General features: G+C 41.2%; 2 protein-coding genes across 7 annotated transcripts; both read right to left on the minus strand.

Annotated features, from left to right (window-relative positions):
• Positions 1-1,428: 1,428 nt before the first annotated feature.
• On the minus strand, positions 1,429-10,660 carry lats1 (large tumor suppressor kinase 1). 6 transcript variants are annotated; one of them, XM_051410030.1, is made up of 8 exons: positions 10,466-10,660; positions 9,392-9,845; positions 8,544-8,664; positions 6,515-7,974; positions 5,328-5,910; positions 4,408-4,590; positions 3,816-3,922; positions 1,429-3,734 (listed from the first exon to the last, which is right to left on the minus strand). In XM_051410030.1, exons 2-8 carry the CDS (start codon positions 9,737-9,739, stop codon positions 3,222-3,224), a joined length of 3,315 nt encoding a protein of 1,104 aa, XP_051265990.1. In that variant the 5' UTR covers positions 9,740-9,845; positions 10,466-10,660; the 3' UTR covers positions 1,429-3,221. The 6 variants fall into 6 exon arrangements, with proteins under 6 accessions (XP_051265990.1, XP_051265991.1, XP_051265992.1 ...); XM_051410031.1 differs by having other exon boundaries at positions 9,392-9,848; XM_051410032.1 differs by having other exon boundaries at positions 8,544-8,661; positions 9,392-9,868.
• A 1,031-nt stretch (positions 10,661-11,691) lies between these two features.
• On the minus strand, positions 11,692-16,055 carry nup43 (nucleoporin 43). Its single transcript, XM_051410073.1, has 8 exons — positions 15,754-16,055; positions 15,108-15,230; positions 14,591-14,668; positions 13,772-13,934; positions 13,514-13,649; positions 13,217-13,368; positions 12,943-13,059; positions 11,692-12,279 (listed from the first exon to the last, which is right to left on the minus strand). Exons 1-8 carry the CDS (start codon positions 15,871-15,873, stop codon positions 12,050-12,052), a joined length of 1,119 nt encoding a protein of 372 aa, XP_051266033.1. The 5' UTR covers positions 15,874-16,055; the 3' UTR covers positions 11,692-12,049.
• Between the last annotated feature and the right edge of the window lie 82 nt (positions 16,056-16,137).

Here is a 16,137-nt window from a genome sequence, read left to right on the forward strand (position 1 = left end):
AACAATGTTTTTAGATAAAATGTTTGTCTTTGTTTTAGGGGTTTAGGGTAAGATTAACAGCTGGTTTAAGGTAAACTATTAAGAATAAAGTCCCAAGAAAGGGACTGTGCTGTGCTGTTTAGGTAAAAATCAGCTGCATGTCCAACAAATTCTGCCTCAGGAAATAAAACCTAGACTTTTCTGTACTTATACAATTGAAAAAAAGTCCAATTTTTTCCTCCAGAAGTGCGTGCAGACTAAAATCCCTTCATGTCTGATTGTGGTATTGGATGCTTAAGTTCTGCTGTTGCATTTCACAACTGAAATAAAGGATCTACTTCAGGCTGGAGAAGAAGAAAAAACAAATATGTGGATAATGGGATAATAATGGAAAATGTCTGTTTATTATTTGTTAAAAGGGTCTTTGGCACTGGGACACCAGAGTGTGTGGAGGTGTCCATTATAGGTCTCAGTTGTCTGGCGCCCTCTGGTGGCGACAACTTTAAACTCATCACACCAGACTCATTTATATCTGACTGACAAGATTAAACTGTGCTGTCAAAGCTACATGCAATAGGCCACTTATTTCATTTCTATAATAGCTTTTATCTGTATGGAGACTTTATTACTGCAGATGTTTGAATTATATAATTAAGTAGCTAATTACAGTACAAGAGAGAGAGTCCTTTATTAAACAGCCTTTTTACATGGAACAAGTGTAAATACTATATTGTAAATATCTAGTGGAAATGGGACATATTTAAAGGTTAACTAAGGCTCTCTGCATCCGAGTTTATTTAATACCAGAGCTTCTAAACATACTGATCAACATTTCTGGACCAATTACAGATGATTTTAGATTTTTGCCAATAATCTTTATATTCACTGCAATGATTAAACCCACCAGATTAAATTCAACTGTACAAGTAAACACACTAAGGAAATGTAATGCTGCCTTTTATTAACTATTGTAAATGTTCTATTATATAAGTGGTATGTTAATGATTCAGAGACAGGACAGTCTGGTATGTTCTAAATTATCTTTGTTTTGTTCTACTTTTAGGTTTCAGCTCCAAAATATGGAAACACTGCATTATAGATATTTAATGTTACTTCACCTTTTACCTGACAAAAGCCTAATTGAGGGCTTAAATAGCTTGTCAATTAATCAAAACAGTTTTACAGAAAACAGGTATTATTAAAAAAAATTTAAATTGAGTTTTTTCTGCTTTTCTGCTCTTAAACTGAATATATTTGTATTTTGATCAAACAAAAAAAAGACATTTAAAGATCATCTTGGGCTTCAGTGAACTGCGGTGGGCATTTTTCGGCCGATTAATTGATACTGAAAATAACTGTTAGCTGCAGCTCTAATCTAAATCACCAGTCCAGTAGTTTTCTATCTGATGATGATATAAAAAGGAGCACAGTTGGTGTGCATGTGAAACATTTTGTTCTTTACATTCTTTATTTATCACCCTCTTCCCTGTACCCAACCTCCCAGAGCAACAATGTACACAAAAATAAAATTCTCTCACTTACAATGAAAACACAAAACCAGGCAGGATGCCAGTGGTCACCATTAAGTCCATAACTACATTCAGAGATATTTTCCTAAACACAAAGGAAAGTACAGCGGGTTACAAAATCAGCAAGATCTGTGACGGAGAACTGTTCTCTCCACCGTGAGTTCATCAATAGTTGTTCTTCAAAATCAGCACAGAGGCACGAAACACTCAACAAATGACAGTCAGCTGTAGTGTTTCTCAAAGACGAAAGAAAAATCACTTAAGGAACTGGGGTGTTAAGCTTTCAAGCCTCTCCCAGATCCTTAGACACAATGTAGTGTACTATAGGATGAAGTGGTTAGGTACCTAAAAGCAGAGGCATTTCTGGTTCATAGTGTGAGAACGGCACAAAATGTCATGGTCATGTGATCATTAACTTGGGTAATCCAACTATTTAGTGCTTTGGTTGAGAGACGAGCATGAAGTCTTACGCTATACAAAAAAAATGAACTGTATTCAGAGTCCTGTGGATTAGTGTCGTAGGTGTTTTGGGTGTATGAGAGACAGAAAAGCACACAACATATTGACAGAAGGCAGCAGGGGACACTGACGAGGGCCTGCCCTAAAGGAAAAAAAATAAATCAGCTGACAGGGAAGAGAAAAATATTTACATCAACTGTATACAACTTAATTTATAAATACATTTTAGATATAAATTAGAAAAATAAAACAACCTACTGTAGTTCAATCAGCTACTGCTACTCTCATTTTAAAATGCCAGTCTGATTATTAACCCTCTTTATATTTGGTGAAAGAAAACAAAAAAGGCACAGCAATGAATAATTAGAGCAATTTATCCCTGCAAATTTCTATGAGTCACTAAATCCCCATTGCAACAGACATTAAAATATAAATTAAGAGGATTTTTTTTTTTTTTTACCAATAAATGTAATTCCAACAAAATTCCCACACTCAAACAGCATCTACACTATCATCACCAGTTACAATTTTCTTAAATAAGTTAAGGCTTTAAGGGGGTTTGCGATAAGTCGTCAAAGAGAGCACCCTGATTTTGTTTTCTGCTTTCTGTTCTTTCAGGCAGCAAACGTTAAAGGAATAGTTCCACATTGAGAAAAAAAAACTAACATCTCATTTGCTTTCTTGCAGAGAGTTCGAGGATACTGCTCTCTCAGGTCTGTAGGTAACAAAATCCAGCTGCCAGCACCTCTAAAGCTCACTGATTAACATGTTGTATCCGTACAATAATTAATGAGGCGCTATGATCTCGACTATTTCTTGATTGAGGTGTGTCATCATCAGCGTGAGGTTGCCAGGCAGCCAGCAATTACTTGTTAATTACTGAGCATTAAAGGTACTAATAGGCAGGTTGTTACCTTTGGACATGGATGAGCTAGCTGTAGCTAACCAGAGTCACATCAACCTTCCTGTCAAGAAAGCGAATAAGTGTGTTTTCTCCCCAGAATGCCAAAAAACATCTGTAACTTGTAGTGTGAACATCTGGTTCATAAATCAAAGTCTGTTAGTGTGACTGTGTGCTGCAGTGTTCTGACTGCTCCTACAAACACACGTTCCTATGTTCGAGGATTTAAATGCTGTACCGTCGCAATCCCCTTCACACACACACACACACACACACACACACACACACACACACACACACACACACACACACACACACACACGTTATGTACAAGCGGCTCAACTGGCCTCACGCTACACGTAGACCAGGTCTCGGCCCTGACTCGCTGAGCTACTGGCCGCCTCCTGCGTCGGGTTCTCTGAGTCCGCCTCGTCCCCGTTATAACTCTCGTACTCGATGGGTTTGGGGCAGCTGTACGGGTGGCCGTTGTCGTCGAAGAAGCGGCGGAAGGTGAACTCGTAAAAGGCGTGCTCGGGGTGTTTGCCGTTGCGGAACCAGCAGTTGAGTGTGTCGTTGAGGTTGTCCTTGCCGTCGCTGTCGCTGCTCCACAGTTTATCTGGGTCCACGGGGTCGAAGTTGGAGGTGTCCGTGGAGTGGGCGATGGTGGGGATGTAGGGCGCCACCTGCTGCCGCTGGTCGCTCGAGAAGTCGATGGTCTTGAAGAAAGGATGAGCTTTTATTTCGTCCGCTCCGTTCTTGCCGAGGCGGTCTTCAGGGCCGCGGCACAATTTCACTATGAGATCTGACGCCTCGGGGCTGAGCTTGGCTTGCGGGGGAATGTGCAGCATGCTCTTCCAGTTTATCACCTGGTTTCAACAGAAGAGAAAACATTAACAAACAATGAGCTCTGCAGAGGCAAAACATTTCACTGCAGGTGCTTCACATACCTTCAGCTGTGTCTCCAGGGGTGTGGTCGCTAAGAAAGGAGGCTGCCCAACAACCATTTCATACAAGATCACACCAACGCTCCACCAATCACAGAGCTGGGTGTAACCTGGAGAAGATTAGAGACATCAATAACACTGCAACAACAACTCTGGAAAGTTTACAGTCAGTTTTTGTATATTCAAGAAGTGTGTTAGCTTTTAGTGCTCGGTTTCTTGTTCAGGTTTCAGTTCAAAATGCAATTACAGACCCCTGGTAGCAGCCTCCACATTAAATACAGTTTATTTGAATACAGAAATCCATGGCCTTACATTATTATACATAAAAAGGTTTCCAGTGTAATTCCACATTTGGAAATAGAGTGAAATGGGATCGGATTGGTACACAAGATCGGAAGATACCTTTAGTTGACGTTTGGTATCAGGAGAGAAGAGTTGGATCAGTAAATGTTTTCACAACTTTCTGACTCAACATTCATTAACTGATAATGTAAATAATACTAAGACTGCTCTTCTGTAGACTTTTACTATCAATGCTACTGATTAAAAAAGCACATTTTAGTGAAATATATACTCTAGTTGTGGTCCACTGTACCTGTTCGGAGCAGTACTTCTGGGGCTATGTAGTTGGGCGTCCCCACCAGTGAATGTGCCAAACAGCGCTGGTGCTGCCGGGCCTTCCTCCTCTCCAGAGGCTTCAGACGGTCCGTACAGCGGCAGTTGGCTGGGTCTTCCCATTCCTTACTAAAGTCCATGCTGTCCTGCCTCACATGGTCACCTGGAAAGAGACCGCACAGTAAAGCTCATTACTTTGTTCTGATCAGCTGTGGTTTTATGAATGAAAATAGCAGGTGCAGGTACATTTAAAATGTATATAAAAAACATCCGCAGCATATATGACTTACTGTCTGGTCAAAGCCAGGTATTTGACTGAACAATAACAGTCAAATACTTATTATTTACATACAGAAAATTCAGTGGCAGAGAAATATATTCTGTTTGTGTTCTGCTATCAACTTTATAACAGCAACAAAGTTGACTACATTAAATTACTTGTAAACTACCTGATCAATCTTTTTGAAGGTGGCCTCATCAATTTAGTACAAACCTTAAAACTTAAAACATTCTTGATATTGTGTTAAACACTGTTAAGACTATTATACTGTTAGTGCTGAAAACATTAGTTAATCTGATAGTCGATTAGCTCAATGTAATTGGATTTTTTAAAGCAAATTCACCCAAATTCAACTGTCAAATTTAGTAATTTGAAGACGTCACTCTGGGAAATGGGCGGTTTTTCGTTTTTTTTTACCATTGACAATTAATACACCTAACCATTAATAAGGAAAATAACTAAATTAATTAATAATGGAAATGGTCGTTAATAGCAGCCATTTGTTTGACCTAATGGAAATAATGAATGTTGAAAGCTATTTAATACAGGCTTTATTTGAATATGTATTGTAGATTAGGGAGCGAGTTTGACTGTTTGTTATTAAAAAAAATTAGACCCACCACTCTGGTAATACTTGGAGTCATGTGTCCAGCGGAAGCCGGTGCAAAGGCCGAAGTCGGTCAGCTTTATGTGTCCGTCTCGGTCTATCAGGATGTTATCAGGCTTGATGTCTCGGTGGATGAAACCCATCTTGTGGACGCTCTCCACAGCACAGGTGAGCTCCGCAATGTAGAACTGGGCCAGCTCTTCTTTGAAGATGCCGAGCCGGATGAGAAGGCTCATCATGTCCCCTCCAGGGATGTACTCCATGACAAAGTACAGGTTGTCCTTGTCTTGGAAAGAGTAGTAGAGACGCACCACCCACTCATTGTCGGCCTCAGCCAGGATGTCCCTCTCAGCCTTGACGTGGGCCACTTGGTTTCTTAGCAGCACGTCCTTCTTACGGAGCGTTTTCATGGCGTACAGCGCTCCTGTGTCTTCCTTTCTGGCCAAGCACACCTCACCGAAGGCTCCGATGCCGAGGGTCTTGATGCGTTTGAACATGGATTTATCCATCTTGGCCCGCTTCAGGCGGATGTAGTTGGACTCTTTCTGGCAGAGCATCATACGCATCTGCTCCTGAGCTTCTGAAGACAAACCCACCTAAGCACAGAACAGAGTCAAAAGTGATTTAATGGCCCCACATAATTTTAAAATGGCTCCAAAAAACCACACATGTAGTCCTGGTTAAATATAAACTGGCATTCAAGGGAATCAACTGAAGACACTGAAGGAAACCAGTGCAAAATGAATTTAAAATGATCTATAAACAAATCTACAAACAGACTTTATTGTGTTATCATCACTTTAGTCCAAAACACAAATGCTCGAGCAGTGACGTAATCAGTGAGGTGGTCCTGGAGTGACATGCATTCCCTTCAGCCACAACATGCTGCATGAAGTACATTTAAAATACTACAGATTCAACACAAGCTTACTTAAACAACTGATGTGTGTGGACTATTTTGTGTATCATGACAGCAGAGATACCTTTACCTTTTTAGATCAGCTGTTAGTGACAGCAAGGAGAGAAAGGAAGAGAAAGAACAGCTAAGAAAAAAAAATGAAATAGCATGAAAAAGACATAATCTCAGAGGCAGATAATACAGCGATGATAGATAGTAGAGAGAAAAGTTTAGAGAGTGACAGGAATTTCTTTAAAAAGTGAAATAGGTTTGTCTATAACTTGTGTGAATGTTGTTCTCACCCTTTGCATCTCACTTTCCAGCTGCTTCCTCCTCCGAATCCTCATCTGATGGTTCTTTAGAATGTTCTCCACGTGTTGCTCCATGAAGAACTTGAAGGCCTGGGGGGAGTACAGAGCGACTCTTCCTGACTCCCCTCGCCGCTCTTCGTCTCTCTTGTTCCGGCGGACAGGAACAGGCGATGTTGTGATTTGCTTCTTCTCTTTCTCTGTCGCCGCGGTGCTTTCGGGTGTTTCTGTCGTCTTGTCTCGGGAACTGTCACCGCCACTGCTCTCCTCTTCAGCAGGCTCCTCTCTGCCCGTGCCGAGCTTATTGGCCCCTGGATCGTAGGCAGGAGGGCAGGGTGCGGCCTGCTGCTGGAGGAGATGCTTAGGATAAGGCGGAGGGGGGCCCTGGTAGCTGGGAACTTCTGCTATGACAGGGATCTGAGGTACAGGGGCTGAGGGTTCTTGATAAGCAGGTGCAGCTGGAGGTGGTGGAGCCTGCTGCATCCATGGAGGGTGTGTGGGAGCGACAGCGGTGTGTAACTCAGGTTTCTGGACACGCATGCTGTTGACTGGCTGCAGGACGGGAGCCTGGGTAATGGCAGTGACTGTGGTGGCAGAGGGCTGGGAGCTGGCTGGGTGGGCCGGTCTGCCGTTCAGCTGGTGGTTGTTGAAGGAATTAGAGCGAACTGGAATGTTGTGCTGCCATGACGGGGACAGGTCCTGATTGCTGCTGTTTCCAGAGGAAGACTGGGGCTGGTTGGAGGCCAGAGGAGCCTGGGACCAGGACTGAGGAGGACCTATGTTGTACATGTCAAGGTTGTGACTATTCCGGTTGGGAACCATCATGGACTGAGGGATGTTTCCTCCGTTGACGTAAGAAGGAGATGACGCAGGTCCTCCTGTCTGCATCTGCTGGTCAGTGGGACTGTGCCGGCTGCTCTGGTTGACCGGGTATGGGGGAGGAGGCTGTCTACTGCCCCCCGCCATGTAGTCTGACTGAGGGGAGCCACTCTGAGACCAGATGGAGGGGAAGGTGAACTTATTCCCCCCAGAGTTTTGCATTATGATGGGTTGGTGGCCCATAGGCACTGGGCTGATCCCACGCTGATTCTGGGGTGGTGCAGCTTGGTACCCATCAGGCCAGGGCCCCTGGGGTACTGGAGAGATGCGAGGCACAAGGTAATCCATGTTGCCAGAGTAACGCTTGGTTGATGGGTTGCTGTCCCAGGACGGTGCAGGAGGCATGGCACCGCGGTTTGGTGGAGGTGTGACACTGCGCACCTGTGGCGGCAGTGGAGGGTTGACTCTCTGGCTGTTAGCAGGGTGACCCTGTGGGAAGGCAGGAGGTGGTCCGGGGCTGTCTGAGCGGTACATCATTCCATCCACCATCAGAGGACCGTGTCGAGGAGCTAAAGATTCCTTAGAACCTTTCCAGCTTGGCCTCCTCAGCACAGCCTGCGGGATATGAGGAGCTCCTATAGATACACAAAATACAAACAAAGATAAAAATAAACAATACAATGAAATGAAAATAAACAGGTGTAAATTAGTTTTTTTCACATCCGAACAGTTATTACACTGTGTAAACTCTACACGTGTGCATGTTCACATAGGAACAGTGCGCTCTCTAACTCTGTATGTTCAATATGATTAAATCCAATAGGAATGATAGATAAAACTATAAAAACCAAAGCTGTATAACATGTCTTATTGTATGATACACCCGACTTCTTTATATTATATTTTGTCTTTTGTATTTTATTAACAAAAAGGTGCAGAACAGTTGTTAATACTAACAATGGTGGTCAACAAACTGTAATACAATTCAATGTACTATTACTCAGAATGAATGAAAAACTAAAATATCCAGACAACTTGTTCCATTACGTGATGCAATGACTCATTCTCTTTTTGTTAGCATGTATTGTCGTTTCTTTAAGCAAATGTCCCAAATCCTGCAAACAATATCAAGATTGAATGAACACGCCTGGATGAAAAATAAAAGAGGAAACCCAGCATTTAGTCCCAGTGGACAGTTACGTACCTGGGGCTTTCAGACCTGTAGTGTTGGGGTTGGCAACAGCCATCTGTTCCCTCATCAACTCCTGGTAGCTCACCTTACCCATGTAGTCTATAACTGCCCCCATACTGCGACTGTTGCTCTGCTTTAAATGCAAAAAACAAAACAAAGTTATTTAATTTAGGTTTCTCACAGTCTTCAAAAGTCATCTGAATGGGCAAAAGGGTGCAACAAACAATTCTTTATTATTAATTCATCTGTAGATAATTTTCTTGATTACTCAATTAATTGTTTAGTCTATAAAATGTCAGAACACAGTTAAAAATGTCCATGACAATTTCCCAGATCCCAAAGTGACATGTTTGAATGTCTTATTTTGTTGAAAAGTCCAAAACCCAAAAGGTATTCTGTTTATAATTATGTAAAACAGAGAAAGGCAGTAAATCCTGGAGATGGTGGAGCCGGAAAATGTTTGGAGATTTTGCTTAAAATGGTTATCCAATTATTACAATATCTTATAATACACAGTTCATTTTCTGTCATCCAGCTAATCGATTGATGGTTAAATTTCTTTCCCCAACAGTTTAAATGTTAGTTACGGGTTGCAATTTAAAATTACTACACTGCATACTTTGCCACTTCATACCTGGATTGCAGTCACTGGCTCAAAACAAGTGGCAACTTCCAACAAAGAAACTGCTTTTGCATTGTCACCTGTACAAACACGTCATTCCACTTTTCATACTTTTCATTTTCGGAATAATTCTCTCGTAAACAAAGCGCACCAAGTGATTATTCTCTCTTACAGAGTTATGTTTCAGATGAAATTCCTCCACAACAACCTGTCTTGGTGACAAAAACAATCATCTCACCTCCTCAAACCCAGCAAACGGGACTTCCACAGACATGTGCTTGTTCACCTCGGGGCCTGAAGTGCTGGGCCCATTGGCAAAAGGCATCAGGGATTTACGGATCTCCTGTAAGGCCTTATGGTGGGGGTTTTTGGGGTTGCTGCAGCGACCCTGTTGCCTTGGGTCCTCTAAAAGCATTTTTCCTGCTCCACCAATGTCCACTTTAGGCGGGTCAGAGGGTTTGGACAGGTTGCGCAGGCTATTCCGTATTTCCTGCAGCATTTGTTGGCTGTTGCCACTGTAGTTACTGGTGGGGAAAGTTTTGGGTCTCATCTGTCTGTATCCTTCGGGTTTCTCCCCTCTCTTCATGTAAGAGCATGTATGATGACAAAGGGGAATGAAGAGGATGTCACTCAGTCCAGGGTTGCAGTAAAGGGTCGCAGGGGTCTCTGGTGTCTGCCCTCACATCTGCATGCTGCTGACAGAAATGTACAAAACCTGTGTGAGATAAGCAGGCAGAGGATATGTCATGTTACCTAACAGGTTGGGCAAATGAGATGAAGAAAGCTCTAATTAGCAGATGCTGACAGATAAACATCAGCAATATGAAGATTATTATAAGTAAATTAATATTCCCTATAGCTGAAAAAAGGTTTTATTCAGTGCTTTACGATTTCACCGTCATTTAAACTGGTTGTTCAAAGCTTTAAGGTGGAGATTAAGAACTATTCCTTCATAAAACAAAAAGCAGTCCACTTACTAGCGTCGTTAGCACCTCGGGCTAATAGATCGCTACTTTAACGCGACTTCTCTTGCGTTAAGTGTTGTAAAATTAAAAGCTAAACTTATTCGCCTAATATGTCTCCAACACGCAGCGACCCGTGAGCTGCAACCCGCAGTTATCGGACTCTCACTTTGCATACAATCAAACGGCGCAGCAGCTCCTCCGCGGCCTGCGAGCTAAAGGCGTCCATTTGCTGCTAGCAGCTAATTCAACAACAGGTTGCGAATTAGCCGTTAGCTCGACAGTTAGCCAGCCGTTAGCCAGCCGTTAGCCAGCCGTTAGCCAGCCGTTAGCCGCGTCTGACAACTTACCAGCGTCTGTTGCTGCCGCTTTCCTCGACACTTTTCTTATTTTGAAAACAGACGATATTTCCTTTTACCGTTCTCGGCGACAGGGACGTGGTTTTAACGTAAAAATGTCCTTGCTGTGCCGAGCTGGCTTGTTCCTAGTCGTGTTGAATTCCTGGGATGTCTGAATGACAAGTACAACAGCAACAAGCTACACACGCAACTAACGCACCACACTTCCGGTTCTTGTCGATTTCACAATAAGAGGAGGAAAGTAACTCCATGGGAGAAACAATTTAATCCAAGTTTTCTCAAATTTGAACATTTTCACCAGTTATAACAATTTAAATTATATTAATAAAACGGCTAATACTAGTTTTACAACTGCATACTCTTTTTTATTTTATTGAATTACTTTATTTGCCAGGGGAAATGGTCATTGATCAACTAAGAAATGAATGAGACAGCGGATAAAGCGGATTATTTGTTAGAATGAAACGACAGGTCATATTATAAAACACGGTAATCAGCCGCCATACCAAACACATGCAACTATGAGAAATCAGTTAAATTAAAACCAAACAAATCCGGAATTACGGAAGTGCATTGCATTCACTGGAATAAAAAAACAATTGACACCATATTACGAGATCAGATAAAGAAAAAGGAAACGTCTGTAAATCCTCTCAGTGGCAGTGATGGCGCTATCGCAGTTAATCTGCTATTACTACCTTTCTCGGTTTGAGACACTAGGAAACACTGATGTTTTTTTAAAAATGAGGAAGGTATTAATATTAGTATGTCAACACTGTGCAGACATCTCAAGTCGTTAGGAGGATGAGAGAGGATTTACAGACGTTTCCTTTTTCTTTATCTGACCTCGTAATTATGAGATATGGTGTATTATTTTTTTATCCAGTGAATTTCATTTGAAAAGAAATACCGGAAGTACTACTGGGGAAACTATTAATTGAAGTTTGTAAACTTTACTTAAATTACCCGGATGACGCTTTTTTTTTTAATTGTACCTTTGTCTATAATTATTCACTTCACCTCTGAAACATGTAATCACCTGTTGTTCCTAAACACCCCTGGTCTCAACTGGTAAAAATAAAATTTTAATTAAGTTAGTGGTTAGTTTTACTATATGTGAGTACACAGTATTTGACAGGTTAGTGGGGGAAAGATATACAGTGACTGCAGCTATGATATTCACGATCGACTTTGGATTTCTTTTTTTAAATAAAACATTTGTGTCAAGGCTTTTTATTTCTATTTTATTTCAAAAACTGTTTTAAATTACATCCATACAAAAGTACTGTTTAGTTGAAACACTCTGCTTGGAATGATCTAAAAAACAAACAAACCCTTAATCCATCATGATCCATCACAACTGCAATAGAAATGCACAAATATAGTGTGTATGCAACATTATATGACAGAGAAATACACAAGTAAAGCCAAAATCTCACAAACATACATTTGAACATAAAGTATTTATGGCACCCTGTGTGGTCAAAGGAGACAATAAAACCTGTGTTGTGACTGAAATAGACAGCAAATAAACAGATCTCCATCCACACCTTGTCCTGTACACTGACAACTCTCTTAAACTGGGACCTGTCTGTTGACAAAAATAGCCTCTCCGTCAGTCCCACAGACAAGACATTGTCCGAGTACATCCAAACTGTTGACGGACAGCGTCTGGCTAGGAAGCATGTGAGTCGTCTCCAGACGGCCTTTACTAGAGTCTCCACTGAGCCACGCGTTGATGAGGGACTGGTTCCCTCCAGCCGGGGCCATTGCACTGCGAGATGTCATGCTGCTGTTCCTGCCACCTGGAAAACAACAATAAAACATCTATTAATATTTTACAAGACTATTATGGTTCCTAGACTATTATTATGTTGGGGTAGTAGTTTTCTTAGCATGTTGCTAAGCCGGCTTTGTAGCTTTTGGTAATGTGCATCACGCTAGCTGACTCAGTGCTGTGGTCACTATGACAACCAAAAGATAGAAGGCACAGGTTGTATGACTAATAAATGAATTATTATTCTATTAATCATATCCTATGATTAATATAGAAGCTGCAGTTTATATCATATGATTGTGCTGTTGGTAATTGTCAACTTGTGGATATTTACTGATAATATCTGGGGACAGGTTTAGGTTTTAGGAGGCCAGAGGTCACTGTTGACATGAAATTGTACTGAGTACTTCAGTAAATGTACTTAGTTACATTCCACCAAGAATTAAAACAAAATCCTTTTTTATCTCAAAAACACTCAAAATATTTGTATTGTATTTGTCTTTAATCATTCCCCCTAATCGTGAATCATATCTAAAAGGTAATATGATTTTCTTTAGCATATGGTGCAGCCCTGCTTACATGACAAAGCTGGTGAACTCTGTTAAAACCTGTCCTTATATCATCTGGATTATGGCACAAATGGCTTTAACTGCTGGCTAAACTGAATAGCAAACAGAATAATTTGACTTGCCTTGTAAGAAGGAGGGTATGTCTGACTGTGAGGAGGTCTCCCAGTGCAGCAGCGAGCCATCCTCCGAGCATGTGAACAGATGATCTGGGTTGGTTGGGTGGAAGTGGACTTCCCACACTGTACAGAAAACAAAACAAAGAGGAACTTATAATAAACAAAGCAAAAGCAATTGCAAAAGGAGAAATATACATTTTCCCATATATGACCTCTTCAAAATGTACTTGTAGAGTTAACTCTGGTAAAGTAAAATGCTCTGCCCACAGTAAAGCCTTACTTTCAGCAGAGTGCGCCTCCATGAGTGAGAAGGGTGTGCTGCCTTGTCTCACATCCCAGACACAGAGCATGCCGTCCTGCCCTCCTGTGGCCACAATGTGCTGTTGATTCGGATGTCTGTCCACACAGTGCAGAGGGACTCTATCTCCTGACCTGAAAGGAACAAAAATTATTACTATTCTTTCATTTGCTTCCAATCAAAATCAGCCAAACTGCAAAATCCACTAAGAAAAGAGCAGCAGAGAAAAAGTAAACATTTACAAATGTAATAATTTAGTTAGAACTGAGGAGATCTTACAGGGAGAGAATCTGGGATGGTGAGTTGCTTTGTTGTCTTAAATCCCACAGCTTGAGTTGGCCGATTGAGTTCACAGTCAAAATCTCTGTTGTCCTCAGGTAAGTCACAGCGTGAATTGTGCTGCTGTCCGCATTATCTGGCAATGGTTAAACAGTCCAATAATAAAAAATAAAAACACGTTAGTGACATTATTCTCTTCTGCGTGTGTTTTAATCTGACATGGTGTTTCTGGCTAAAACATCTTAATCTTAATCTCACCTATGACTCGAATCACTCCCTCCTGGTCAGCTCTGAAGACGATGATCCGGCCATCTTCACCAACTGTGACAATCTCAGGACTGCTGCACACAACACCAGTACAGGGAGCGTTGTCACTAGGGTAACGATGTGCTCTGGCCCACTGCTGAGAAACTGATATCGTCTGCATTGGAGACAGAGAATGAATGAAGTATGTAATATATATATTTTTTAATTTTTGCGGCTTTTATTGCCTTCAATGGATAGTGACAGCTGAAGTGGAGCAGCAAAGGGCCACAGGTCAGAGTTGCTCCCATGGCTGCTGCAGAAGGACTCAGCCGTGGCACACGGGGTGAGAGCCCTACCAGGTAAGCCATCAGGGTTATATATACAGTTAAACAGGTTGTTCAACATTCACTCCCCTGATCTGCACTGCCAGTCTGTTGATGTGAATTTAGCCAAATTTTCTTGTTATATAAGGGTAAATGAGGGTTTATAAAGTCAATAATAACATACCTTAAGTCTTTCACTTTGGGCAATTGGCCTCAGCTAGGTGAGTGTACCTTGTAGCTATAATCAGGTCAAAAGTTTCTCTAATCAAAGTTCACAGATTTATCCATGTCTGTGACAACACATTCTCGTCTTGAACAAGGATTTAAAAGACGCTCTTTTCCTAAATATCATTAACAGTGTTTATAATTCAAACATATTTTCATTGGTGAATGGCTGTCCCCGTGTTTTAGGCTCATTATGGATGTCTTCATAGAAAGACTGGATCTGGATGAGCTCACTGAATGTGAAACTCGTGTATCTAAAAGACCTAACTCGGCCAGTGTATACCTGACTGTTCTGGTGGTGACGGAAGATGGTGACTGCTCCAGTTGATGACGCTGTGACAATTCTGTCTTGGTCCAAAAACTATGAAACAAAACAAAACAAAGACAAAACAAGATGTGAAATTAGCAAATTATAGCCCGTCTTGAATCAATAAAGATGTGACATTAATAGTGAAGTGTGATGCATCATCCATTTGCATGATCTTTCACTCTTGATTTACACTAATGTAAAGTATTGTGAATTCAAGTTGTTTCCTGCAACAAATTAAATAACAGGAACTTTATTATTTATACTTAAAAAGACCTCTTCAAAGTTTAATTGAATTAGGGAGGCACTGATTCACCGCAAATACAGATCAGATTAGACAGATCAAGTTTTCTATATTAAATACAATTTCCCTCTCAATGTCATAAAGTTCACTATCAGTCACATTCCTTCTGGTTTTTTATATTAATATTCTTTACTTTAGTACAACTTATATAGGCTGATACATTAGCTTGGACTCCCACGATTGTCTTACTTGAAGGTCCAGAACATCTCCGTCATGCTTGTGTTCACATAAAAGCTGTGGGTCTCCTTCAAATCCATCTTCCACGCCAGAACTGCCATGACTCCCAATGGACCAAAAGGAAATCTTGTTGTCCTGTGACAGACACATATTGGGTTATTTTAATAGGTAAGATAAGATGTTCCTTTATTGATCCCCCGTAGGAGAAATTCAAATCAGACACAGCAACATAGGGGAATGTAGTGGAAAAAGTACAATAAAGAATTACAAAACAAGAATATTATAAAATAATAGACTTCAAATCTAAGAAGAAAAAGAGACAATCAGAATAGGATCTAGCTGACAGTGAGTTTCAACCAGTTGTCATAATCTCCAACCATTAGGCTCTCTCTATTTGGCAGACATAGCCAGACTTTATACCTTAAATTATAGATTTATGTCACCCTGACAATCCCTACAGGAAATGTGAAGTTTCTTCATGAACTGGTTTAAAGCCGAAATGACACCCTACGATTCAAAACATGTCTTAAGTCGTCTCATGACAATTACAAAACACCTAAGTGCGCAAATTGTTAAAAAAATCACATAAAACTCAGATTTTTCTATGGAGTTTGGCGACCTCATGTATCACAACTAACAACACGAACAACTTGCCGACCTCGTTATCCCACGAGCCAGTCGCAAAGATGTCTGCTTGCTGCAAAGAGGAGTGCGAGACAGGTCGCCACCTGCTCTTACTGATTTTCTGGGACACGTACTTCGCGTTTATACTCTCCATTGAAACAGTCTCGGCCAATTTCAAATTAAAACCGCTCGTATTAGCTTAGCATTCACATCAGCAGCACCGGGTGAACGCGCCCGCTGCTTCATACGTCACTACGGTGGCGCAGTGGGGTCGAAAATTAACCGCCTTTTTTTTTTTTTTTTTTCCTATTTTCTCCGCCTCACATTTACTATAACAAGTGTCGCACTCCGCTTAGCGGCCACCGTCGTATGCTACTGCGGCAAATCTAAAAAAAAAAAAAAATGCATTGAGTGAGCT

Source organism: Dicentrarchus labrax, unplaced genomic scaffold, assembly GCF_905237075.1.
Source record: "Dicentrarchus labrax unplaced genomic scaffold, dlabrax2021, whole genome shotgun sequence".
NCBI lineage: Eukaryota > Metazoa > Chordata > Actinopteri > Moronidae > Dicentrarchus > Dicentrarchus labrax.